The sequence below is a fragment of the Eptesicus fuscus genome, chromosome 3, assembly GCF_027574615.1.
Source record: "Eptesicus fuscus isolate TK198812 chromosome 3, DD_ASM_mEF_20220401, whole genome shotgun sequence".
Taxonomy (NCBI): Eukaryota; Metazoa; Chordata; class Mammalia; order Chiroptera; family Vespertilionidae; genus Eptesicus; species Eptesicus fuscus.
This window is the reverse complement of record NC_072475.1, coordinates 88,327,991-88,352,823: the sequence shown is the minus strand read 5'-3', so window position 1 is coordinate 88,352,823 and position 24,833 is coordinate 88,327,991. Positions and strand designations below refer to the sequence as shown.

At 40.9% G+C, this 24,833-nt stretch overlaps 2 protein-coding genes across 4 annotated transcripts in view; one reads left to right on the top strand and one right to left on the bottom strand.

Annotated features, from left to right (window-relative positions):
- Window positions 1–5,840: 5,840 nt before the first annotated feature.
- Window positions 5,841–12,536, bottom strand: CGGBP1 (CGG triplet repeat binding protein 1). 2 transcript variants are annotated; one of them, XM_008155578.3, is made up of 3 exons: window positions 12,454–12,536; window positions 11,650–11,853; window positions 5,841–9,668 (listed from the first exon to the last, which is right to left on the bottom strand). In XM_008155578.3, the coding sequence occupies exon 3, from the start codon at window positions 9,647–9,649 to the stop codon at window positions 9,146–9,148; it is 504 nt and encodes a 167-aa protein (XP_008153800.1). In that variant the 5' UTR covers window positions 9,650–9,668; window positions 11,650–11,853; window positions 12,454–12,536; the 3' UTR covers window positions 5,841–9,145. The 2 variants fall into 2 exon arrangements, with proteins under 2 accessions (XP_008153800.1, XP_054570042.1); XM_054714067.1 differs by lacking the exon at window positions 12,454–12,536 and adding an exon at window positions 12,067–12,257.
- A 75-nt stretch (window positions 12,537–12,611) lies between these two features.
- ZNF654 (zinc finger protein 654) overlaps window positions 12,612–24,833 on the top strand; it is a 115,016-nt gene continuing 102,794 nt past the window's right edge. For both annotated transcript variants that reach the window (XM_028131236.2, XM_054714065.1), the window contains exon 1: window positions 12,612–13,164. In XM_028131236.2, coding sequence (XP_027987037.2) covers window positions 12,976–13,164 — 189 coding nt within the window. In that variant the 5' untranslated portion in view covers window positions 12,612–12,975. The remainder of the gene's footprint in view (window positions 13,165–24,833) is intronic.

Genomic DNA, 24,833 nt, shown 5'->3' with positions numbered 1-24,833 from the left:
TTCTCCAAACCTGAAAAGGATGCATTAAATTGATTGTTTGCTGCCAGACAGCTGAGGGCATCTTAATCTACAGGTTATTGCCTCCTCCTGGCCAAACACCTGAACAGCCGGAGGTAATTCTTCCATTCTGACAATGGATTCTGTACTTAACCCTACCCTTTGATGTGTATATCTCCACCTTGTCTTAGGACAAATTGTGTTAATAAAAAGCAAGGGGTCCTGAGACTAGGAGAACTTAGTTTCTTTAGCCAGGCTCCTCTGCCCCCCAAATGCCTTCCAAAATTATGTTTCATCTCTGGACTCTTATTTAATTTATGCACAGCCCCTTCTCCAGGTTTCCTTCTAGATGCTGGATCAAGACCACTGGCATTATGTCCCCACTGGCTAGAATGGGGACATGATAGGCACTCAATAAATACTAGTTGATTGCATATTATTCAAATTTAACCGAAAGTCAAAGACAAGGACATTTAAATTATGATTCCAACATTTAACCAAGAACTAAGCAGCATTCACTCTAAATAGTATGCATATAAAACAATTTAAATCATGTAACATACTGAAGGGGCAATCTGATGAAAGTCATGCTATGTATATCAAATGTATCTCATAAGTCAGTCATATTCTATTTTTCAGTTTTAGATTTCACAGAGCTAGGTTAGCTAGTCTCATCCCAGGAGCATCTTTGCAACATAATACACCATATTACAGGTGTATACACAACTCAATTTACACAGGAAAGAAAAAAAAAAAGGAACTTTTATGAGACCCAGAGGCACATACGTTCAATTGATTTACATTTAATAAAGATTATGAGATTCTTTAGGAAAAATGAAGACAGGTCTCTGATGGTTTAGAGATGTTAAGTTGGAAACAGACATTTAAAGTCCTTTCTACCATTTTGATTCCAGGAAAAAATAAGTTAATCACTTTATAAATTTACTAGAGGCCTGGTGCACGAAATTCATGCATGGGTAGAGTCCCTAGGCCTGGCTGACAATCAGGGCTGATCAGGGCCTTCTGGCTGGCAGCTGGGGCCTTTCTTCATTCTGCACCTCCCCCTGGAGGTCAGTGCACGTCATAGTAAGCAATCAAACTCCCAGTCTCCTGGTCAAACTCCCAAGGGGACACTTTCCATATTAGCCTTTTATATATATTGACTAGAGGCCCGGTGCACGAAATTTGTGCACAGGGTGGGGGTGTTGTGTCCCTCAGCCCAGCCTGCACCCTCTCCAATCTGGGACCCCTTGAGGGATGTCCGACTGCCTGACTAAACGGGCAGTCAGACATCCCTCTCACAATCTGGGACGGCTGGCTCCCAACTGCTCACCTGCTTGCCTGCCTGATTGCCCCTAACAGCTTCTGCCTGCCAGCCTGATCACCCCCTAACCACTCCCCTGCCAGCCTGATCGACACCTAACTGCTCCCCAGACAGCCCGATAGCCCCCAACTGCCCTCCCTTGCAGGCCTGGTTGCCCCTAACTGTCCTCTCGTGTACGCTTGGTCACCCCGAATTGCCCTCCCCTGCAGGCCTGGTCTCCCCTAACTGCCCTCCCTTGCCAGCCTGGTTGCCCCTAACTGTCCTCCCCTACAGGCCTGATCACCCCAAACTGCCCTTGCCTTCTGGCCTGGTCCCCCCCAACTGCCCTCCCCTACAGGCCTGGACACCCCCAACTGCCCTCCCCTGCCAGCCTGGTCACCCTAACTGCTCTTCCCTGCTGGCCTGGTTCCCCCCAGCTGCCCTCCCCTGCAGGCCTGGTCCCCCCAACTGCCCTCTCCTGCCAGCCTGGTCACCCTAACTGCTCTTCCCTGCTGGCCTGGTTCCCCCCAACTGCCCTCCCCTGCAGGCCTTGTCCCCCCAGCTGCCCTCCCCTGCAGGCCTGGGTTCCCCCCAACTGCCCTCCCCTGCAGGCCTGGGTTCCCTCCAACTGCCCTCCCCTGCAGGCCTGGTCGCCCCTAACTGCCCTCCCTTGCCAGCCTGGTCGCCCTGCAGGCCTTATCCCCCCTAACTGCCCTCTCCTGCTGGCCTGATTGCCTACAACTGCCTTCCCCTGCCGGCCATCATGTGGTGGCCATCTTTTGTCCACATGGGGGCGGCCATCTTTGACCACATGGGGCGGCCATCTTGTGTGTTGGAGTGATGGTCAATTTGCATATTACTCTTTTATCATATAGGATTAGTTTTTTCCCAAATAGAGGTAAGTAGAAGCTAATTTGATAAATTGAAGTAGATAGCCCTAAAACTAAGTAATACTACTAAAACACAAGGCAATTTTCAACACTTTTTTGGACCTAGTGTCAAATAAGGACATAGCAAATCTTTCTGAAACCCAATAAAAGTTATTATTAAGCTTATTTATTTTTTATTTTTTATTTAATTTTTTAATTTTTTTATTTTAATGAATCTTTATTGTTCAGATTACAATTGTTTCTCCTTTTTCCCCCCATATCTCCCCACCACCCAGTTCCCACCCCCCCTCTGCCCTTACCTCCCCCCCGCTGTCCTTATCCATAGGTGTATGATTTTTGTCCAGTCTCTTCCCATATTCCCCACACAGACACCCTTTCCCCCTGAGAATTATCAATCCATTCCCATTCTATGCCTCTGATTCTATTAAGTTCACCAGTTTATTCTGTTCCTCAGATTTTTAATTCACTTGACTTTTAGATTCACTTGTTGATAGATATGTATTTGTTGTTCATAATTTTTATCTTCTTCTTTTTCCTCTTTTTAAAGAATACCTTTCAGCATTTCATATAATACTGGTTTGGTGGTGATGAACTCCTTTAGCTTTTCCTTATCTGTGAAGCTCTTTATCTGACCTTCAATTCTGAATGATAACTTTGCTGGGTAGAGTAGTCTTGGTTGTAGGTTCCTGCTATTCATCACTTTGAATATTTCTTGCCACTCCCGTCTGGCCTGCATGGTTTCTGTTGAGAAATTAGCTGATAATCGTATGGGAGCTCCCTTGTAGGTAACTAACTGTTTTTCTCTTGCTGCTTGTAAGATTCTCTCTTTGTCTTTTGCCCTTGGCATTTTAATTATGATGTGTCTTGGTGTGGTCCTCTTTGGATTCCTTTTGTTTGGGGTTCTGTGCGCTTCCTGGACTTGTAAATCTATTTCTTTCATCAGGTGGGGGAAGTTTTCGTTCATTATATCTTCAAATAGGTTTTCAGCATCTTGCTCTCTCTCTTCTTCTGGTACCCCCATAATTCTGATGTTGGTTCGCTTGAAGTTGTCCCAGAGGCTTCTTACACTATCTTCAACTTTCTGAATTCTCTTCTCTTCATGCTTCTCTGGAGGAGTGTCCTTGGCCTCTTTGTATTCCAAATCTTTGAGTTGATTCTTGCGATCCTCTAGTCTGGTGTTGGGTCTCTGTATAATATTTTTTATTTCAGTCAGTGTATGTTTAATTTCTAGTTGGTCCTTTTTCATATCCTCGAGGGTCTCATTGAATTTATCGGCCTTTTCCATGAAATTCTTGAAAAACCTTATAACCGTGGTTTTGAACTCTATGTCCAGTCGCTTGTTCTCCTCCATTTCTTTGGTTTGTGATCTGTTTCCTTGCCTCCTCATTTTCTCTGCTTCCCTGAGTTGGTAGGGTAGCTTTGTGTACTAGGTGTCCTATTGGTTCAATGGGTCAGCCTCCCAGTTACTTGTGGTGGACACTCTTGGTGTACCCTTGTGTACTGTGTGTCCCCCAGCAGGAGCTACAGCAAGAACTAGTTTTCTCCTCCTTTGCTTGGGTGGTTTTGGAGCAGTCTGACTAGAGCTGCAGTTAATTTGGTTAACTTAACAGGCCATTTATATGCAAAAGCCGCTGTGTGGAGCCTGGGCGGGGTCTCAGGGCTGGGCGGGGTCTCAGGGCGTCACTAGGCTGGGGCGTGGCCAACGGCGATGGCTGGCGTCAGCCATCTCTGCCTTTCCACGTCTCCAATTCCCTGCGCCCCGCGCTCCAGCGCAGCACAACAATGACTGCTGGGCACACCTCTGCAAAAAAGTCACTCTCACTTTCCCACCCGATGGCCGAGAGTCCAGCTTCTCCCCATAGGCATCTGGGTCCCCCGCGTGTCCCCAGAAACTGGATTTCAGAGCGATCGGGAGCTTGTCTCCCTTTGGGTTGAAGAAAAGCCGCACACCCAGTCGCCCGCTGCCAGCCCGATTCGCGTGCCTCCCTACCTCAGCTTTTCAGCGTCTGTGCTCCTTTCTCTCCTTAGTTGTAAATCTATCACTCAGCCAGCTTTCCCGTGGTTCTGGGTGGTAGATGTTTTGTCTTTTAGTTGTATTTTTGAAATTGTTGTGTGAGACAGCAGATTAGTTGTTTAACTATGCCGCCATCTTGGTTCTCCTCTCGGGGAGGGTGTTTCTAACTCCAAGACTCTAGTCGCAAAATCTGATTAAGCTTATTTAAATACTAGTGGCCCGGTGCACGAAATTTGTGCATGGGGGGGGGTGGTGTCCCTCAACCCTGCCTGCACCCTTTCCAATCTGGGACCCCTCAAAGGATGTCCTACTGCTCATTTACAGGGATAGGGCCTAAACCGGCAGTCGGACATCCCTCTCGCAATCCAGGACTGCTGGCTCCTAACAGCTCACCTGCCTGCCTGCCTGCCTTATTGCCCCTAACCACTCTGCCTGCTAGCCTGCTAGCCCCCAGCTGCCCCCCACCACCGGCCTGTTGACCCCCAAATGCCCCTCTCCAGCCTCATCACCTTCAACTGCCCCCCGTGCCAGTGTGCTCGTCCCCAACTGCCCCCCCCACTGGCCTGCTCGCCCCCAACTGACCCCTGCTGGCCTTCTCACTCCAAACTGCCCCCCCCCGCTGTCCTAATCACCCCCACCCCCAACTGACCCCCCTGCTGGCCTCATCACCCCCAACAGCCCCCCCCCCCCCGCCCCGACCTGATCACCCACAATTGCCCTCCCCTCTTGGCCTCTGCCTTTACCTCGGCCCGGCCACCATGGCTTTGTCCAGAAGAATGTCTGGAAGGTCTCCTGGAAGGTCTCCCAGTCTAATTAGCATATTACCCTTTTATTAGTATAGAGGCCTAGTGCACGGGTGGGGGCTGGCTGGTTTGCCCTGAAGCGTGTCCCGGATCAGGGTGGGGTTTCCCTTGGGGCGTGGGGCGGCCTGGGTGAGGGGCCTGTGGTGGTTTGCAGCCCTGCCATGCCCCCATGGGGTGAGGGTCCCCGCTGGGGTGTGTGTGGCCAGCCTGGGTGAGGGGCTGAGGGTTTTCAAGCTGGCCACACTCCCTTCAGGGTGTGGGTCCTCGCTGGGGTGCCTGGCCAGCCTGGGTGAGGGGCTGAGGTCTGTTTTCAGGCTGACCACGCTCCCAGCGACCCAGGCCCCAGCCCCTCCTTGAGTGGAGGCCAGGGCAGGCTGGAAGCTTGGCTTCCTACATCGCCAGGGGCAACCCAAGCCTCCTGCTCCCTCCAGCTCTGTGGCCGCTGCCATCTTTGTTGGGTTAATTTGATTACTTGCTCCTGATTGGCTGGTACGTGTAGCAGAGGGATGGTCAATTTGCATGTTTCTCTTTTATAAGTGTAGATTACCTATGTAATTTCTATTATAATGTGATTCTTGCTTGACAGAATACATGCTTTTATATTAGGCATAAGAACGAATAATCCTACAAAGATAAAACTCATTTAGTAAAATCCTGTTGATCTTTTGGAATTATGAAATGTTATTCACTCAAAAAACAAAATGTGCTTTCAAAAATTTCTGAAACAAATTCTTTGAAATTTATTTCTAAAAGTCACAGAAACAAAACTTTAAAAGCGACATTTATATTAATACATGCATGAAGGGGGGAAAAAAAGCACAGGAATACAAAAATGAACACAGTAAATTTTAATGAATACAGTATTCTGGATACAAGTAGAATACCACTAGGTAAGAATTGTATTTACCTCAGAAGTCTATGACAATATAGATTCAGATAAACCAAGGTTTAAGATAGCCACTTCACTATTCACATTTTAATCAGTGCTGACCAGATGCTAAAGCAATTTATTTTCGGCTAATATTTTCAATGAAATTATAGAATGAATCTTCTATTTAATGAAGGTGATAAGTACTCATTTAAAAGCAGTTGGGGCAAGTCATACCATGGAGAGCCCTTACAAAGACTAAGCACCAAATGATTTTCTGTGGCTTTCATTTATAGCCACTTTAAATTTATTTTCTTTAAATGTGTTTTCTATTAACTTTCACATACAAATTCTTTCAGGCAAAAGTTTTAACATGGAACTTTCTGCTTAGAGTTCTTGCCAACTGTTACTTACAATAGTTTTTAAGCAATAAATACTTCAGAATAATCCCAAGCCAATTCTTAGTTGGTTACAATTCTAAGATGCATAACTTTTTCTTTAAAGTTTTTTGGTCCCTGAAAATTCAGTAGGGCCAAATGCATTAACTGGAAGTAGCATTTGTTAAAAAAAAAAAAAAAAAAAGGTCTAACCCAAAGATGATAATGAATAAAATAACTATTTAGGCTCTCATACACAATCTTTCTAGATTTTCACCCCATAAGAAATTATTACAATGTCCTTCAGGCTTGCTATATGCCCCATAGAATCAAAAGAAACCAACAAGGAATTTAACATTTCAACTAGCTAGGAACTATTTACTGTAAGCATAAGGTGAAATTTTGGAAGACATACTACTATAGTTCAAGAAAACACTATTAACAGGTAAGCATGTGTTGAAGGCAGTTTATAAATGAAATATTACATATCTTATGTTTATGCATACAACTTATAAAATAGAAAATGTTATTTTCCCAAATAGTATAGTATCACACTAACACTATATAGTTAAGATTTAAAACTTCAGAACATACGTCCACTACACTTTGACAGCAGTAAATGCCTCTTAGATATTCTCATTTGTTAACATATGCCAACCATGGTTTCACAGATTTGTATGTTTCAGCAGGCTAAAACAATCATTCTGCTTTATCTATTGAACTATGAGACAAGATTAACCAGACTCAGGGAACAAAAAGTTTTATAATCAAGAAACAATGAAACCTCCACAAAAGGATGAAAAACGCTTCTAAGGACATGATATAATCATAGCAGGAGGATGGATTCTGCCCCTAGATATGGTGTGTGTGGGAATAGTTTGGAGCCTGGTGAAATACATTTACATGGGACCTAAATGATCATCAAATCTGTAATAACTACTAGAAACTCAAATGTGAATTATTGGTGTTTTTCCAGTGGAATGTCATCCAGTTTATAGTTTAGGACTACTTAAAGCTGTTCTGCCACTATAGATTTAAGTGCAAATTTATACCCAAACAATAGGAAGCAGTCTGAATCACATGGAATTTTGAAAAATTAGAATGATTGCATATCTAACCTTATTGTTGTATTCTGAAAATAGCATTATAAAACTCAATTACTTTCCCAGCTTCTTAAGACTTTTTACTATCATAGATAATTCAAATTAAACATGGTTGCCTGCAAATTCTTTACTAGAGGAAGTAAAAACAAAATACATTTTGGTTATGTTTTGCTGATGGTCTTTTCGTGTATGTGCTTTATCAATGAGAGCACTACTCTAGGAATTTATTGTGCTACTTTAATATAACTGAACATGAAATTGGTATTCAAATTTTGACAGGTGACTTTTTTTTTTGGTGGCAGGCTTATTTTAAAATAAACAAAACAAAACAAAATCCACATCAAATCTAAAATCAGATGGACACTTTGACAACCTGAACTAGGAATTTAAGTCTGTAAAAGAAATTTAGACATGGAAAGCTGTTTCTGAAAAATAAAAAATCTAAACCTTGTTCTTACTCACTTTGGCTTTTCTTTTTTAAATAAAGATTTGTGATCAGTGCTTTGTAATAGAAATATATCTTATAAGTATTTTAACTTGAATGCTTTCAAAGAATTTAAGATTTTTTTAAAGCTATACTCCAAGTTTTCAACTGTTTAGTTTTTTAAAATATAATTTGGGTCTCTGAAAACCTTAAAAGATAGTGAGGTTCAGATAGAAATCATTTCCTGAACATGGTTGACCTCTAACAGAACTGATTATTTCCTCACCCAAAGAGTTGTACAGGATACACAAAAATCTTATATTTTTAGACAATGTTTACAATCTATTTAAAAACCTTGTACCACCAGAGGCAAAGCACATAAAAGTGAAAGTAAACTTGTTTCTAGTCTACTTATCCCAGCTAAACTCTTATAAAACCATATGGAAAAATTAATGCATAGAAAGTAATTTCCTTATTTTCTGATCTGTCAGCAAAAAATTACTAGTTTTCTGTAAAAGCAGAAAACTCAATAATAAAGTGTCTACCTGTTTAAATTAAAATGACAATCTTGGTGTCTTTTAACATCAAGACATCAAAAAAAAGCTTACAAACTCAAGATGGTTCAAAATGTTGTGTTTATGTTAAGAGACTAAAATTGTGTCACTGCAAAATTCCCTATGGCTTTTGGCACTGACATTAAAAGATTTTAGTCTTTTGGTCACTTGAAGCTGTTACTAAATATAACAATAAGCCTTTAAAAAGGGGGGAAAACACATTGAGGAACTGAAGGATAGCTAAGGTAACTACATCATATACAAAATAAAGCACAGTTTGAAATAAACAGTCATTTTCTGCTAGGGATCTGAATATACAAGAACAGTTTACCACCATCGCTTCCATTTTGAGGAGGATCCTCTAATCAGAAAGAATTCCTTTAAGTTACTGTGAGTGGTGTTGCCTGGCAGCAGCTTCAATTTCCTAGGCTAGTCTTCAATCCAAGTAATTAAGTACTCTCACAAGGAATAATCATACATGGCAACAGGGTAAAAAAGCAGGGCAGTTCTTCCATGCACAAGTATTTCAGGAGAAAAACCTTCAACTTTAAAGATAACCATCAGGTTTAAGGTATTCTAGCATACTCTAAACCTTAAGTGTTGTTTTACACCATTGGTGACTAAAATTAACAGTGAGTTTTATGGTGAAAATTTTTGTTTTGTTTTTGCTTGCAACTATATACACATTGAAAAACTATTCTGCATCACATGATTTTTAAACGAAATAAATATAAAAATGAACCATATAATCAATACATAACTTTAACACTCCACATTATTTAATCTTGATCACAATGATGGTAACCTCCTGGTCAACAATCTTGTGAGTTGAGGAGCTGATTCTCATTCTCATATCCATCAGGCAGATATGCTCTCCTCAGCTGGTCTGACTTAGGTATGGAGCCTCCATTCTTCACATGGCGAGACAGGAAAGCACGGACGGCTGGGTGATCAGCCTTCTCAAGTGGGATGTTGGCTTCCAGGCACATTTTCACGAAGTCCTGGATAACACTGACTTTCTCTGTTTGTGCAGTACTGTTGCACTGAAGGGATGCAGTTAGAGGCCTTTGCTTCTTTCTCACATTCTGCTCTTCAAATTCTGCCTTCCTCTTGGTATGAGTCTTTGACTTGAGGTGGTCACTAATGGCAGACTTGCGAACATGATTCAGAACCACATTGCAAGAAGTGCAGAAGAGTTTTCCTCCATCTTCGTGCAGCTCACCTCCAAACTCAGTGACTCGATCCAGGGGAGTCACATACAAAGCAGTCTTAGAACGGTTTCGAGCAGGTGGTGCTGTCACTACAAATCTTTCCATTTTGACTTTGAATAAGGTTCTTTCAAGACAAGAAAAAACATCCGTGTTATAACAGTTCATTTGGGAAGCAGTTATCAAGAAAAGTATAAACATTTTTAAGATTATAGATTTCAGAAAACTTAAATTAATAGATCGTGTACCCATTACTAGTAACAACTACATTCATTCCTTGAATTTGATGAAATTCAAATAAATTTAAACTATGAAAAAAGAATTACACCTATCTCAGATGTCACTATCTTTTAGAAAAACCTAATCACAGGTCAATATTTAGGGTATTATGTTAATTTCATCCAATTTAGATATGTATTTAAGTTTAAAAGAGCTTCTTTTCCTTCACAGTTCTGGGGCAACTGATTTTAGGAACACAACCATAGGGAATTGTAAACAAAGTTTGTTCAAACAGGGGGATAAATAAACTGGCATAACTGTATATGAAGATAAATATAATTTCCACAACTACTCAAAGAAAAAAAGTATAAGTCAAAAAAGCAGACCAAACACAAGTAACATCAGAAACAATACTAAATTTTAAAGCAAAATAGAATTCAAAGAATTAATGCATTAATTCCAAAAGGTGTTGATCAAGATATATGCAAAGTGCTTTTTCTAACACTTTTCCCCTTTTTTTCCATTAAAGACTAATATTTACATCTATTAATATTTATTTCATTTATTAACTAGTCAGCTAGAACAAAACCAAAAACTGGTTAACACAGTGCCTAGTACATGATAGATGTTCAATCACAACTTGTTGATGGAATAAGTAAATGATTATCTTTACTATTTTTTGAAATATTAATCTCAGAAGCAGCTTAGTAATTTCTAAATTTATCCTAATTACAAACATTTATGAGCATTGCCAAAAGCAGTGGCACTGAAAGCTTGAGATACTGAACAAATATTGTTGGTGGAGACCATTTGTTTCCTGAGGCCATGTGCCTTTGGTTTAAGCTCTTACATTAACCTAGATATAAGAAATTCAAATGAATTTGATAGAATTGAAGATAGAATTCTGTTCTATAGAAATATGATAGGAACTATGCTTTCTTTATAAGTGTAATCAGAAACTAGTGTTAATCCACGCTAGAGAACTCATAGCTGAGTGATATGAAAGCTATCTCAATATAACTTTAAATTGCCAACGTATTAGACACCTATGGACATAAATTCAGAGAAGGACTTAACGTTTCACGGAAATTCTAGAAAGCATGACAAAATTTAGGTTTTAATAGGATTAATTCAAATTTTCTATTAAAAATCTGTTTAATGTATAGCTTTCGTGTGCCAAATATTGTGTTGGCTAAAGGTTTGCAATGGCAGATAAGGCAGATATGACTCCTGCCCAACAAACAGTGAATTACCATTATACGTGTGTACTTTGTTAATGATTTATATTTTATACACCTATAGCAAATCAGTCCCAATTATTAATGGCTCTAAACTAGTTATAAGAAACATTAAATATTTGTGCCCAGTAATGCCTAAATCTTTCTATGTGAAAAGTCTTCTCAAAAGTCACTATAAATCTTTCCATTTTGACTTTGAATAAGGTTCTTTCAAGACAAGAAAAAACATACGTGTTATAACAACAGTTCATTTGGGAAGCAGTTATCAAGAAAAGTATAAACATTTTTAAGATTATAGATTTCAGAAAACTTAAATTAATAGATCGTGTACCCAATAGTTGAATTTCAAACTTGAAAAAATGTTCGTTCTTCTCTGAAGCATAAAATGCTCAATTACTTGTGATCATGTGAAAGGCCTATACATCCAATGTTTTGTAGCTTTCGAAAGTTTGTTTGTGTTACTGCAAAAGCAAACATCTACCCAACAGAGGATGCCCGAGTTTACAGACCTGAAGAACAAAAGTGTTTTCAAAAGAAGGTAAAGATATTTTAAACGCGGAAGAAAGAAGAGCAGGAATTAGCTAACAAAACAGAAGCAGCAAATCACTTACTAGAGCAAAATAAAAGTCGTTTTCAAATGTAATTGTTTACCTGATTAGTTTCCAGTTTTTTTCGTCTTGATACTTAGTAGTAAGGGGTCCCAGCGCAAAACCAGAGATGCATGAAATCCTGGCACTTTCCGTTGCTTCAAACCGGAGACGCTTTCAAAATCAGTTTTTCAACAAGTGGTGGTGGGAAAAGAGTTTCTGGGCTCGCACCCTGTTTTCCCTGAGATGCTGGGAAGTCATGCCTTTACTGTAAAACACATAACAAATGGGAAGAAAAAATAGGGGTAGGGAGAAAAAGAAGGGTGGATGAAAATATGAACAGGAACATCAACTGCCACCATGCAGGTATCTTGAAAACCTCTCTCTTTAGGAAACTCTACACCACAAACCCCGATCCCAACGTTTCCCCCGAACACTCCTCAACCCACTCCCTTCCCAAGGGCCCGCCCCGCTTTGGCACCTCGCCGCGCGCCCCGGGCCCCAGGGTTCCGGAGAGCGAGGGAAAGGCGGGGCGCGGGACGTTCTCGCAGTCTGGACTCCCTCCTCCCGCGCCAGCCCCAGCACGCCGGCGCCCGCCGTCCCAGCCCCGCTAGCTGGGCAGGGCCGAGTCCCAGCTGCCGGCCCTGGGCCCCGCCACTAGACAGCCTGGTTGGCGGCAGTCTCAGGGGAGGAGGCGGTAGACGCCTGACGGGGCGGCCGCTGTCAGGCTTCCCGTCTCCTCCCCCTTCCATCCGCCGACAACGACGCCCCGGCTCCGCCCCCGGCTCCCGGTCGGGAAGGAAGGCCCCGGGCCCAAAGCCTGCACCAACGGCCGGGCCCACCCTCGGCCTCCCTAGCTTCTCGTTACCGTAGGATCCGGGCGGCCTCTAGGGGAAGTGGACGAAAGCCGGCCGGAAAGAAAAGGAGGAGGAAGAGAAAAAGGAGCAAGGGGGTGAGGGAAGAGAAGGACTTGTCGTCGTTGCCGCCGCCGCCGCCGCCGCCGCCGTTGCCCGGTCGAGCCCCGCGGCGGCCGCCGTGTCCCCCACCGCGCCCCGTCCTCCCGCACCGCCTATGGCAAAACTCGTAGGCGGTCCCCAGCAACCGCCGAGCAGCGGTGACCAATTGACAGCGGATCTATCAAACAGACGGCTGCCTTGACCAATGGTAGTAGAAAGGCGGGCGTGTGCATGATTGGCGGCCAGATTTCTCCATTGAAAACTGGGGGCGTGGGTGGGCGGAGCCGGAAGTAGAGCCAGACGAGAGGCCTCTGTCCACCAGGGGCGGAGAGAAGGGGGAGGGAACTAGAGGAGGAGGAGGTTAGCCGAGGCTGCTACGGCGGCGGCGGCGGCGGCGGCGCAGGGGCTGGTACGCGCTGGGCGGCGAGAGCCTCATGGCGGAGGAAGAGAGCGATCAAGAGGCCGAACGCCTCGGAGAAGAGCTCGTGGCCATTGTGGAGTCCCCGCCAGGCCCTGCGGGGCTTAGAGTTGCGGGCGACGGCAACGACGGCACCGGCGACAGCAGCTGCGGTGGCGGCGTCGTCGGGATCAGCAGTCGGGATTACTGCCGACGCTTCTGTCAGGTGAGGCGCCTGTCGGCCGCTCGGACTTGTCACCCGGGTACTGGGCCTCCCTGCGTCTCCTGGCCCGGCCTTCTCGTCCTGGAATCAGGGCTGTGTCCGTTGCTCACTGCACCAGCCCAACAAGGAGAGTGAGGGTGAAGCTCGCTCCCCCCTCCACCTATCCGGCTTGGGGTGGGGGGCGGGGAGCGAGGCGGGGATGACCCGCGGTTTCAGGGTTGCTGAAAAAGTGAGAGTTGGTCGCGGGTAGAGGGGCTGGAGCGGAGGGGCCGCTGGCAGGAAAGCTCTGTAGCGCTGACATGCCTCCCCTTCCCCACACAGACCCCTTTCTGCCCGAGGGTCCCGCCTTCTTGTGTTTCCTACCCAGTCCCTTCTCACTTCATTTGGAATCTCTGGCAACGTTTCCTGCCTTCCCTTGTCCCCCCGCGTGTCCCCTTTTTTGGAGATCGGGGCTTGCCTCGTCTCTACCGCTCCCTCTCCTGTCATCGCCACCCCTCCCCCTCTGCTAGGGTCTCCTGTCATCCCTTCCGGAGAGCCCACCGGGCCAGTTCTGTTGGTTTCGGCGCTGACCCACGGTGTTTTAGATACTTTTTTTGGGGGGGGGGAGGGAGGTGGGGTTAAGACAGTGTGATTGTCATCTTTTCTTTTCTGATCCCCTTTCCTCGACCGAACAGTGTGACAGCACATTATTTACTTGGTCGACTGTCACTATGATTTGATGTAGTTTTAAAGTGTTTGGCCATAATCAAATGTTACAGCACCAAAGTGTTTGTCTAGGGGTCAAGTTGTGTAATCTACATTCACATCTACATATATTTGTAAACATTTTGTTCTCATTCACAACAATCTTGTTTTGCCAACTGTTTTGGCAGAAAGTTTTACTCTCTTTTTCACCCCATTCTTTTTTTTTTTTTTTTTATTTGCTCATTGTCTTAGATGTATAGAGTTCAAATCATGGCTCCACCACTTCCTAGTTGTTACCTTGGACAAATTACTAATCTCTATCCCATACTTTCTTCTTCTAACAAATAAGGATAGTAATTAAATGAGTAGATATGTAAAGGGTTTGGATCCTTTACATATTAATTAAAGTTAGCTATTTCATTCTGGTAACAAGTAGAAAATAAAGTTAACAGGAAGTAAGCATCATATTTGCTGAAATTTGATTTTTATGCCTTTGTAAGCATTGGAAGGAAAAGGATGGAATTGAAATTTTCAGGCAAGTTTTTAATACTTTAAATTGTCTTTTGATTTTTATTTCATTCCTTATCATAAATACGAAGGTGGAAACTGCCTTGGTATAAAGGGTGTGTGTGTTTTCTTTGGCATTGCTCTCTGTTTAGTGACTTTCTTGAAAATGTATTTTTCTTATTTATTTTATTTTGGTATTGGCATTCACTGGATTTAGAGGTTCAGTGTCTTTACAATACCTGTTTTCTAACTATATGTTTTACATCTGGAAACCATGTTATCGGTAGACTTTGTATCTACAGGAATTTTAAACTTCTGAAAATTAGGTTATGATTGATCTTTTTAATATATTAATAGGCTGAAAATCTTTTTATTTTCTGTTTTGTTTTTTAAAAAAATACATTTTTATTGATTTCAGAGAGGAAGGGAGAGGGAGAGAGTGATAGAAACATCAATGATGAGAATCATTGATCAGCTGCCTCCTGCATGCCTCACACTAGGGATAGAGCCTGCAACCCAGGCACGTGCCCTGACCAGGAATCGAACAGTGACCTCCTGGTTCATAGGTCAGTGCTCAACCACTGTGCAACACCGGCTGGGCCTGTTTTCCTTTTGATATCATTAATAAGCAAGTTGGTTTGGTTACTTTTAGCTTTAATTTGCTTGATCAAATAACCCTTAATTGCTGAAATTGCATTGAAATTTTATTTGAGGGCCAGAACATTTTTGGAGAATTTCTAACTACTTTTATTATATTTCTTGAAATCAGTTTTAAGAACAGATGAATAAATTTAGCCTGTGAAATACAGTGTCTGAACAGTGAGAGTAAATTATTTTAAGTACAAATGAAGTTGGCTATTTTAAAAAACTCCAATACCACCTAAATATACAAGGAAATAAAACTAAACTGGAAGAACTTAAACTTTTATTTTTACATTGCTAAATTATGAGTTAAGTTATGCTGACATACTTTTATGCTACCAACTTTTACCTGAAACCTTACATCTTTCATACTATTCTAGATTAGCAATAGATCTGTTCTTAGAGCTCCTGTTCTGGATCCACCCTGCAGGTGAGCTTTGTGAAGTGTTTTTTTTGTTGTTGTTGTTGTTTGTTTGTTTTTTTGTATTAAAACATTAAGATAGAATAAAAGATTACCTATGTTAAGTTGAATTTTATGCATTGATTAATAAATTCTAACAGTATAGTAGTTCTGTTTTATTTGCCACCAAGGGAAGAAGTGGATTATGTAATCTAATGCCCAAAGATTGCTGTTTTTTTCTTTTTAACATTTGGTTTCCTAATATTTACTAAGGGTAAGGTAATATTAAGTAACTTGAACTCATTAGTGAATCACTTAATTTTGAGTAATCCATAAAATGGATAATATGCGCTTGGGTGGGTGACAGTTAATGAAATATATGATTTATACTCACAGTCTTGTGGACTGAAAAGAAAGGCTCCAATTTATATTCCTCCTTTTAGAAAGAAATCTGAATAAAAATGTCTTGGGCAGTTAGTTGTATGGGTGAAGGGAAGGTTCTGTGTCTTTTACCACAAGGGAAAATAAAACAGAATACAATAGGTAATATAAGTGATAAATTATGCATCCATTCAATGCATTTGAGGATATACTTCTCTACCTGAGAAACAATACCAGTACTAGAATTATAAAATCTCAGACTAAGGGAATAAATAGTCTCTTAGGCTTAAACTGATTTGTGTGATGATGGATTTGGGAGATTGTGTTAATTTCCAAATAGTTACATGGTATAGTTTCCACTAACTGCCCCTATCACATCCTCCCTTAACTCTTATTAGTAGACTCTCAACAAATGCTTAAATTGGCTCTTAATTTATATTTAATTTACTCTGAGGATGAAAGGAAGGGGAAAATAATTTTTATCGAGGGGCCTACTAACTCTTAAGGCCTTCAGATAGGTCCTGTTATGCAAGTTTCATAGTTGAACTTGTCTTCATTTCCGGTAGGTGGACCAACTGTGATTTGAACCCAGACTTCAATTTCTACTGAAAGGCAGATTAGAATTACAAATAAATTCGCAAATAATTGTAAAGTGAATTGTTTATGAAAAGTTGTGCAAAGGGGAAAAATAGTAACTGGATGTCCTCGGAATCATGGTTGAAAAAGTCTAAAAGTAGTCTTTCATTAGGCCATCGTGTTAAAAATATTTCAAGAAACAGTCTGATTGCCCTGACCGGTTTGGCTCAGTGGATAGAGCATCGGTCTGTGGACTGCAGGGTCCCAGGTTCGATTCAGGTCAAGGGCATGTACCTTGGTTGCGGGCACATTCCCAATAGGGGGTGTACAGGAGGCAGCTGATCGATGTTTATCTCTCATCGATGTTTCTGACTCTATATCCCTCTCCCCTCCTCTCTGTAAAAAAAATCAATAATAAAAATATATTTTTAAAAAAAGACTGCATAGTAAAACAGGACAGTATTAAAAAAAAAAGTGTGATTATTATTTCTCTGACTTGTTAGTTGCTGTGAACATTTCCCCTATTCCTGAAGATTATAATAATTCCACTTATTTTTTTACTAGATGTATTGAAATGCTTTGATCATAAATTGATTGTAAACTAAATAAGTATCTCAGTGCTAGAATGACTACAGTGAATTGTAAGTATTTCTGGAAATACTTTGATATGTTGATTAAAATACTTTAAAATTGTTTCTTATTAAAATGGGGTTAATAGTCATCCCATGAGGATGTCATGAGTATAAAAGGAGAGAATGACCATGAAATGTTCGGTAGTATACCTAGCATGGAGATAGGCACAATTAGACAGAGGCTGTTAATTCTCATGTGGAATTAGAGATAATCCAATCTTAAGGTCACTTATAGTTTGTATCCCACAATAAATTTAGAAATGTTACAATTCTAAAATTCTGTTATTTATCTAGAAAAGCTGAATGCTCTGATAAAGCTCTTAAATGATTTGCAATAGCAGCTATGCTTTCTCAGAGATTATGTTTCCTGCAGGGGACATTTGGTAATGTCTGGAGAAATTTTTGATTGTCCTAATTGGGATAGGTTGCTATTGGCATCTAGTCAGTAGAGGACAGGGATGGTGTTGAACATACAGTCAAGCCTTGGTTCTTCTACGTCTCCCATCTAGAGCAATTCAGTTCTCTACCATGTTGTTCACAGAAAAAAGTCTCAGTTTTCGAATAAAACTTAGGCTCTTGACCTGACAACCCTTTCATGCTGATACTCTATGATCAGTCACGTGTCTCTTATGTGACAGACAAAGGATAGAATGCCTGAGTATGAGTCAGTTTACTGCTAAACCTTGTTTTGTTAACATCTCAGGAAATTGTGCTGTGAATATTTTTGTGGGTTATTTTTGCTTATGCTATTCCTTATTATTATTAAACTAGAAGCCCGGTGCACGAAATTCGTGCATGGCGGGGGGTTGTCCCTCAGCCCAGCTTGTACCCTCTCTAATCTGGGACTCCTGGAGGGATGTCCGACTGCCCGTTTAGGCCCGATCCCAAATGGGCAGTCGGACATCCCTCTCACAATCCAGGACTGCTGGCTCCCAACTGCTCGCCTGCCTGCCTTCCTGATTGCCCCTAACCGCTTCTGCCTGCCAGCCTGATCACCCCCTAACCACTCTGCTGCCAGCCTGGTTGATGCCTAACTGCTTCCCCTGCCAGCCTGTTTGCCCCCAACTTCTCTCCTCTGCCAGCCTGGTCACTCCTAACTGCCCTCTCCTGCAGGGTTTATCACCTCTAACTGCCCTCCCTTGCAAGCCTGGTCCCTCTCAACTGCCCTCCCTTGCAGGCCTGGTCCCTCACAACTGCCCTCCCTTGCAGGCTGGGTGCCTCCCAACTGCCCTCTCCTGCTGGCCATCTTGTAGTGGCCATCTTGTGTCCACATGGGGGCAGGATCTTTGACCACATGGGGGCAGCTATATTGTGTGTTGCAGTGATGATCAATCTGTATATTACTCTTTTATTAGATAGGATAGAGGCCTGGTACAGGGGTGGGGGCCAGCTGGTTTGCCCTGAAGGGTGTCACAGATAAGGGTGGGGGTTCCCTTGGGGCGTGGGGCGGCCTGAGCGAGGGGCCTGTGGTGGTTTGCAGGCCGGCCACGCCCCCTGGCAACGCAAGCGGAGGCCCTGGTATCTGGAATTTATTTTCTTTTATATATATATATATATATATATATTTTTTTTTTTTAAAATATATTTTTATTGATTTTTTACAGAGAGGAAGGGAGAGGGATAGAGAGCCAGAAACATCGATGAGAGAGAAACATCGACCAGCTGCCTCCTGCACACCCCCCACCGGGGATGTGCCCGCAACCAATGTATATGCCCTTGACTGGAATCGAACCTGGGACCTTTCAGTCCTCAGGCCGACGCTCTATCCACTGAGCCAAACCGGTTTTGGCTGGAATTTATTTTCCTTCTACAATTGAAACTTTGTAGCCTGGAGCAGCAGCCATTTCTGGGGCGGCAGCCATTTCTGTGGCAGTTAATTCACTTTCTACAATTGAAACTTTGTAGCCTTAAGCAGGTGAGCCCGGCCAGGGTGTGCGGAAAGCTTTGCTTCCCCTGTTCCCGCCGGCAACCCTGGCCTGCTCTCTCAAGCTCCATTCTGCCGCCATTTGTTTGAATTTGTTTACCTTCTATAATTGAAACTTTGTAGCTTGAGTGGAGGCTTAGGCCTGCAATGGCTATGGAAAGCTTGGCTTGCTCTGTTACCTGGGAAACCTTGCTCTCTGTGGCTGTAGCCATCTTGGATTGGGGCTAATTTGCATACTCGCCCTGATTGGCTGGTGGGCGTGGCTTGGCTGGTGGGCGTGGCTTATGTAGCGGAGTGATGGTTAATTTGCATATTACCATTTTATTAGAGAGGATACATGGATACAAGTCACCATGGATCCTAACAAGGTTAGTGATAGCAGCAAAGTGAAAAAGAAGTTGTGAGAACAATGATAGAAATACAAAAGAAATAATTACAAAGTATGATAGACGTGTTTATGTGTCTCATCTAGCTATGGATTATGGCTTGGTGAAATAGATGATTAGCACAATTTTAAAATATAGTGAGGCCATCAAGAGTACTGATATTGCTAAAGTGTGACAGTGCTCATGAAACAACCATCACTTGAGAAAGGTTAAAATAGGGAATCATTTGGGAGTCTGGAACGGATTAGTTCAATTTACATTATTTCTAATGGGAAAAATGATTAGGTTTACGAACAAATTGCTTCTTGAATAGCCTTCTGGAACTATTTACGTTAATTTTTAACAATTGCTATTAATTAGAATTATTTTAAAATTCGCTTTTTAAAAGGATATTTTTTCATTGATTTTTAGAGAGAGTGGAAGAGAGAGAGAGACAGAGAAACATTGATGTGTCTCACATTGATTGGTTGTCTCCCGCACACACCTCAACCAGAGCAGGGAATTGAGCCTGCAACCAAGGTAAACTGCCTTGCCCTTTACTTAGAATCAAACTTGGAACCCTTTAGTCCACAGGCCAAAGCTCTATCCACTGAGCCAAACTGGGTAGGGCTAAAATTTACTTTTAACTTTTGTAAATGTTTTATGTATACTTAGTTTAAAAAGTCATATAAGACAACATATTAGGAATTGCATTTTGCTGCTAATCGAGACCTGATTTAAATATCTTAAACATGACTTTTTATTCATGTTAAAAGTCTCGATTAGATAGTATGGGGATTTTATGGTGGCTTCATCATTGTACCATCATTTGCTTTCTTATCAGTCATTTTTGTCTTCTTATCTCAAGTTTGTCTCATCATCCAAAGCAGTTGTTGGAGTTCCAGCCATCACATCTGAGTTCAAAGTAGTAGATCAGGGTTTTTGGGGGGTAAGCCAAAAAACATCTTGTCCTAAATCTTATTAACTATCCCCATCTGAAAAGAGTATTAGATTTTTTTTTTGTATTTTTTCCCCCTGATAAAAACGTGTCTATGATTCTGTTAGGAAGAAAGAAAACAAGAATGGATATTGTAGAGGCAACCACTTTTTTGTCGCCCCCGCCCCAGTCTATAATAAAAAAACAGCAATTCATACACTATTCCTTTCCTTCCCACATATTCCCCAGAGACAACTAATTGCAACTGTTTAACCCTTAGGATATTTACCTCTATGGCTATTAATAATTATTTTCTTAGTTGTAGATATGATCAGTTAACCTCCTTGATGGAGCAGGTGGGGACTGCCTTACCATCGTTCAGTATGTACCCTTTGATTTTACCTCTTGTGTTCTCTATATCCCCTTTTCTTCCCTCTAATCCCTTCCTTCCCTGCCCCATTATGAGTTCAGCCTCTCTAGAGAATTAGTTTCCATTGATCTAATAGGGAAGGGGATCTGAGGGAGATGTTCAACTGATCTTTCTGTTTTTGACTCTACTTTTACCTCCACTTTTAGAAGTCTGTGGTGTTTCAAGTTCCTGAAATTTTTCTGGGGTTCAGCGCAAATCAGCTTGTTCCCGAACTACCCCCTCCTCCCTAAATAATAGCTATCCAAATATTGTCTTGTCATTTCTCCTTTTTCATTGTTTTCCTCTTTAATGTGTTTAGGTCTTTTAGAACAAAAGTATTTTTTACTGTTATCTTAGGTGAGTTTTTGAGAGGGAGCAGAAGTAAATGTGTGTTCAATGTGCCACAATTAACTAGAAGTCTCAAATCAGTTTTTAGCTCAATAAAGAAGAGTACAGTCCTACCGGCTTTGGCTCAGTGGATAGAGTGTGTGTCTGCAGACTGCAGGGTTGCGGGTTTGATTCTGGTCAAGGGCCTATACTTCAGTTGCAGGCTCAAACCCCTGCCCCAGGTCAGGTGCTTGTGAGAGACAACCAATCCATGTGTTTCTCTCATATCGATGTTTCTCTTTCTCTGTCTCTCCCCCTCCTTTCCACTCTTTAAAAATCAATGGAAAAATATCCTTGGGTGAGGATCAACAAAACAAACAAACAAAAGAACAGTACATATGAAACACAATGAAAAGTATTTAAATTAATTTATAATGATTTATTTACTTGTGAAAAAAGAGTATCCTACTTCCTGATTTACTCTGTAATGAATATTTTGAGCTAGAAATAATTTAATTGCATGAGTTTATGTATTCCTTTTGGTGAAATTATTTTTATTACTAAATTACAAATTAAAATTTTATTTTTTTTAAGTTGTTTTCAAAATTTGACATATTTGATATATTTCCAGTGTTCATGCAAGGTGAAGTCCATGGAAAGATATTAACTATTTGTTATAATTAGGAAAAACAGAACAAAATGAACCTTAGATCTTGATAGCTATATTTAGGGAGCTAACTGCTTTCTTGTTGTTTAATGATTTTTTTTAGGTTGACTTTCAGAAGTGAATTATACTAATTGTTTACAGTGATATACTATTTGTAATAGCAAATCATTGAAAATAACCTCAATGACCAAAATTAGAAAGTTGTTCCCTATAATGGAATCCTATGTTCTCCTCCTAACAATCATGATTGTAAAGAATATTTATTCATATGGGAATCTGTTCATGGTATAGCTACTGAAAAGACATAAGAGATGGCTAATTTTATTTTTGTAAGTAAAATAGTCTGAAAAGATTTATACCAAACTGTTAACAGTGGATAACTTCTTAATGATATGTTTATAGCTGAATTTTATTTTTGTCTTTATACTTATTTTTTATATTTTCTAGATTAAACCTACATCTTTATAATGAGAGTAAAAATAAAGCTAAAAAAATTTTTTTACTTTTTTTCTCTTCCTACTTTAGAGATTGCTTATTTTCTGTTAATAAATGTGAGATTATCTGGAGTATGATGAAATTTTATCTACACTGTTTTTTTAAAAATATGTGAAATGCATTTTGGTTAAGTGAACTTATGAAAGTCATTTTTAGGTTAACCAATGAGATCCTAAACTTAAGTAACTTATTTACAGTCTTGCATTAGATATATGTCCATTATTGCTTTCTGATTACCACTCATACACTGGCTAAAAAAAAAAAATCTATCTCAATTTTAATTTTGTAGATAAAATAGGAGGCAAAATATTTTTAAATGAAGTTCACCGCTGGTATATTTTTTAATGATACTATCATTTTGTAGTTCTGCCAAATAGAAGTCAGGCACCAGTTGTACTATTATTGTTGGCACTAAATCTTTTTGATTTTCTGCCAAAATATGCTAAACCTTAACAATTACAAACAAAAGCAAAGAAGAGAAAATGAAATTAAATTTTAAAAAGCTTTGATAAAATATGTATCTGTTGAGGTATTTGAAAAAATAAACTATGGTCAGTAAAATATGGTCAATTGATATGCCATTTTAAATGTATATTAACCTTTTGCACTCGGATGTCGAGCCACACTCGACACGTAGTTTCACCGGGGGGGGGGGGGGGGGGGGGGGAGGGGGATTTTTGTCTATTTTTCCAGTATCTTTTCTTGTTTTCATTAGCATGAAAGGACAAGTAAAATGTAAATGCCGTCTCAACTGATGCCAAAAAAGAAAAAATGAAAAACCGATAACGCATGTGAAATTTATTAGGAAACTAGTACATGATCTTGTTGGAGAATTCAGAGATGGTACACTAACTTCCAGGGGTAGATTAATATCCACCAACTTAGAGCAACGTTTAGATGGAAAGCTCCATACAATCACAACTCACCCTAACAAAAAACACAAAGATTGTGTTGTTTGTTCTAACAGAAAAATCAAAGGAGGAAGAGACGATTTATATTTGTGAAACATGTGAATGTAAACCAGGTCTTCATGTGGGTGAATGTTTCAAAAAATATCACACCATGAAAAATTATAGAGATTAAAATTACTCTTTGAATGTATCAATAATTTGAAATATAAAAAAATAAATAAGTTTGTATGAAAAGAAACTCCAGTTTTTTATTCTACTGCTGCGCTTTGTAAAATCTGGGGTATTTAAAAAATTAAATCCCGAGTAGAATAAAGGAATCGAGAAAAAACAAGCGAGTGCAAAGGGTTAATATATAGTAGTAAGGATATTAGAGCATTTAAAATCTAGGGTAATTTATTTAACTGAATATTAACTTTAGTTATATTATAAATCAATTACAATAGTACCTAGTCTAAATATTTTTAAGTTTTATAATTTCTAGTAAATCTAAGATAACTTTTAGTTTTCGTATAATATATATTGCCTTGATTTCTTGGCTCCCTATTTCATTGACAGATCAGTTAATCATTTCAGCAGTACACTCTGTTCAGTATGGATCTGCTCTCTAGTATGAGACCCAAGTGTTGTCATCTGGCTAGACCCATGGTGGAACACTGGTGGCAAACTAAATCTGAGAGGAGGTCAGTCTATATAATGTGTGACATAGGGTCCTAAAGTCCATTACACTGACACTCTGTACCAGAAACTCAGTATTCTCAACTCCTAAGCAGTGGTGAATATGAAAATTGCTGGAAGACTCATGAAAGCAGTAGAAAAAGGTGTCATTGTAACTAGGGTTGAGGTTTTTTGGTTATATAAGGCATTGGACATATAGTAGTTGTGAGCAAACAGCATTGTCCCTGTTTTTGTATACAGTTATAACTTTGATAAGTCTATAAAGAAAAGGTGCATTACAGTAGTACCCCCTTACCCATGGGGGATACATTCTAAGACCCCCATGGATGCCTGAAACCCTAAGAACCCCAGTGGATGCCTGAAACCATGAATGGTACCAAACCCTACATATACTATGTGTTTTTTATTATATACATACCCAGATAATGTTTAATTTATAGATTAGGCACAGTAAGAAAGTCATAACAATAACTAATAATGAAATAGAACAATTATCTATAATAATAAAAGCATAACATGCTAATTAGACCGGACAGCCGAACGACCTTCTGGACGTCATTCTGGAGGTCTTCTGATGAAGCCACGGCAGTGGGAGGGGCGATCAGGCAGGCAGGCAGAGTGGTTAGGGGTGATCAGGCAGTCAGGTGAGCAGTTAGGGGCATCAGGCAGTCAGGCAGAGGTGGTTAGGGGCAATCAGGCAGGCAGGTGAGTGGTTACGGGCGATCAGGTAGGCGGGCGAGCGGTTAAGAGCCAGTGGTCCCTGCGGGATCAGGCATAAACCGGCAGTTGGACATCCTCTGAGGGGTCCCAAATTATGAGAGGGTGCAGGCCGGGCTGAGGGACCCTCCTCCCCCTGTGCACGAATTTCATGCACTGGGCCTCTGGTAATAGTATAATATAATAAAAATTATGTGTTCTGTCTCTAAAATGTTCTTATTGTACTGTACTCCCCCTTGTGATGAGATGAGATGAGATGAGATGATACGATGCCTATGTGATGAGATGAAGTAAGGTAGATTCACTGCTCAAAGGGATGGTCCATGTATGGGTGGGAAAGCACAAGACTGCGCAAGATTTCATCATGCTACATAGAATGACATGCAATTTAAAACTTATGAATTATTTCTGGAATTTTTCATT

Bases quoted from the DNA above. Each gene is read 5' to 3' on its own strand.
- CGGBP1 (XM_008155578.3), bottom strand. From the start codon at position 9,649: ATGGAAAGATTTGTAGTGACAGCACCACCTGCTCGAAACCGTTCTAAG.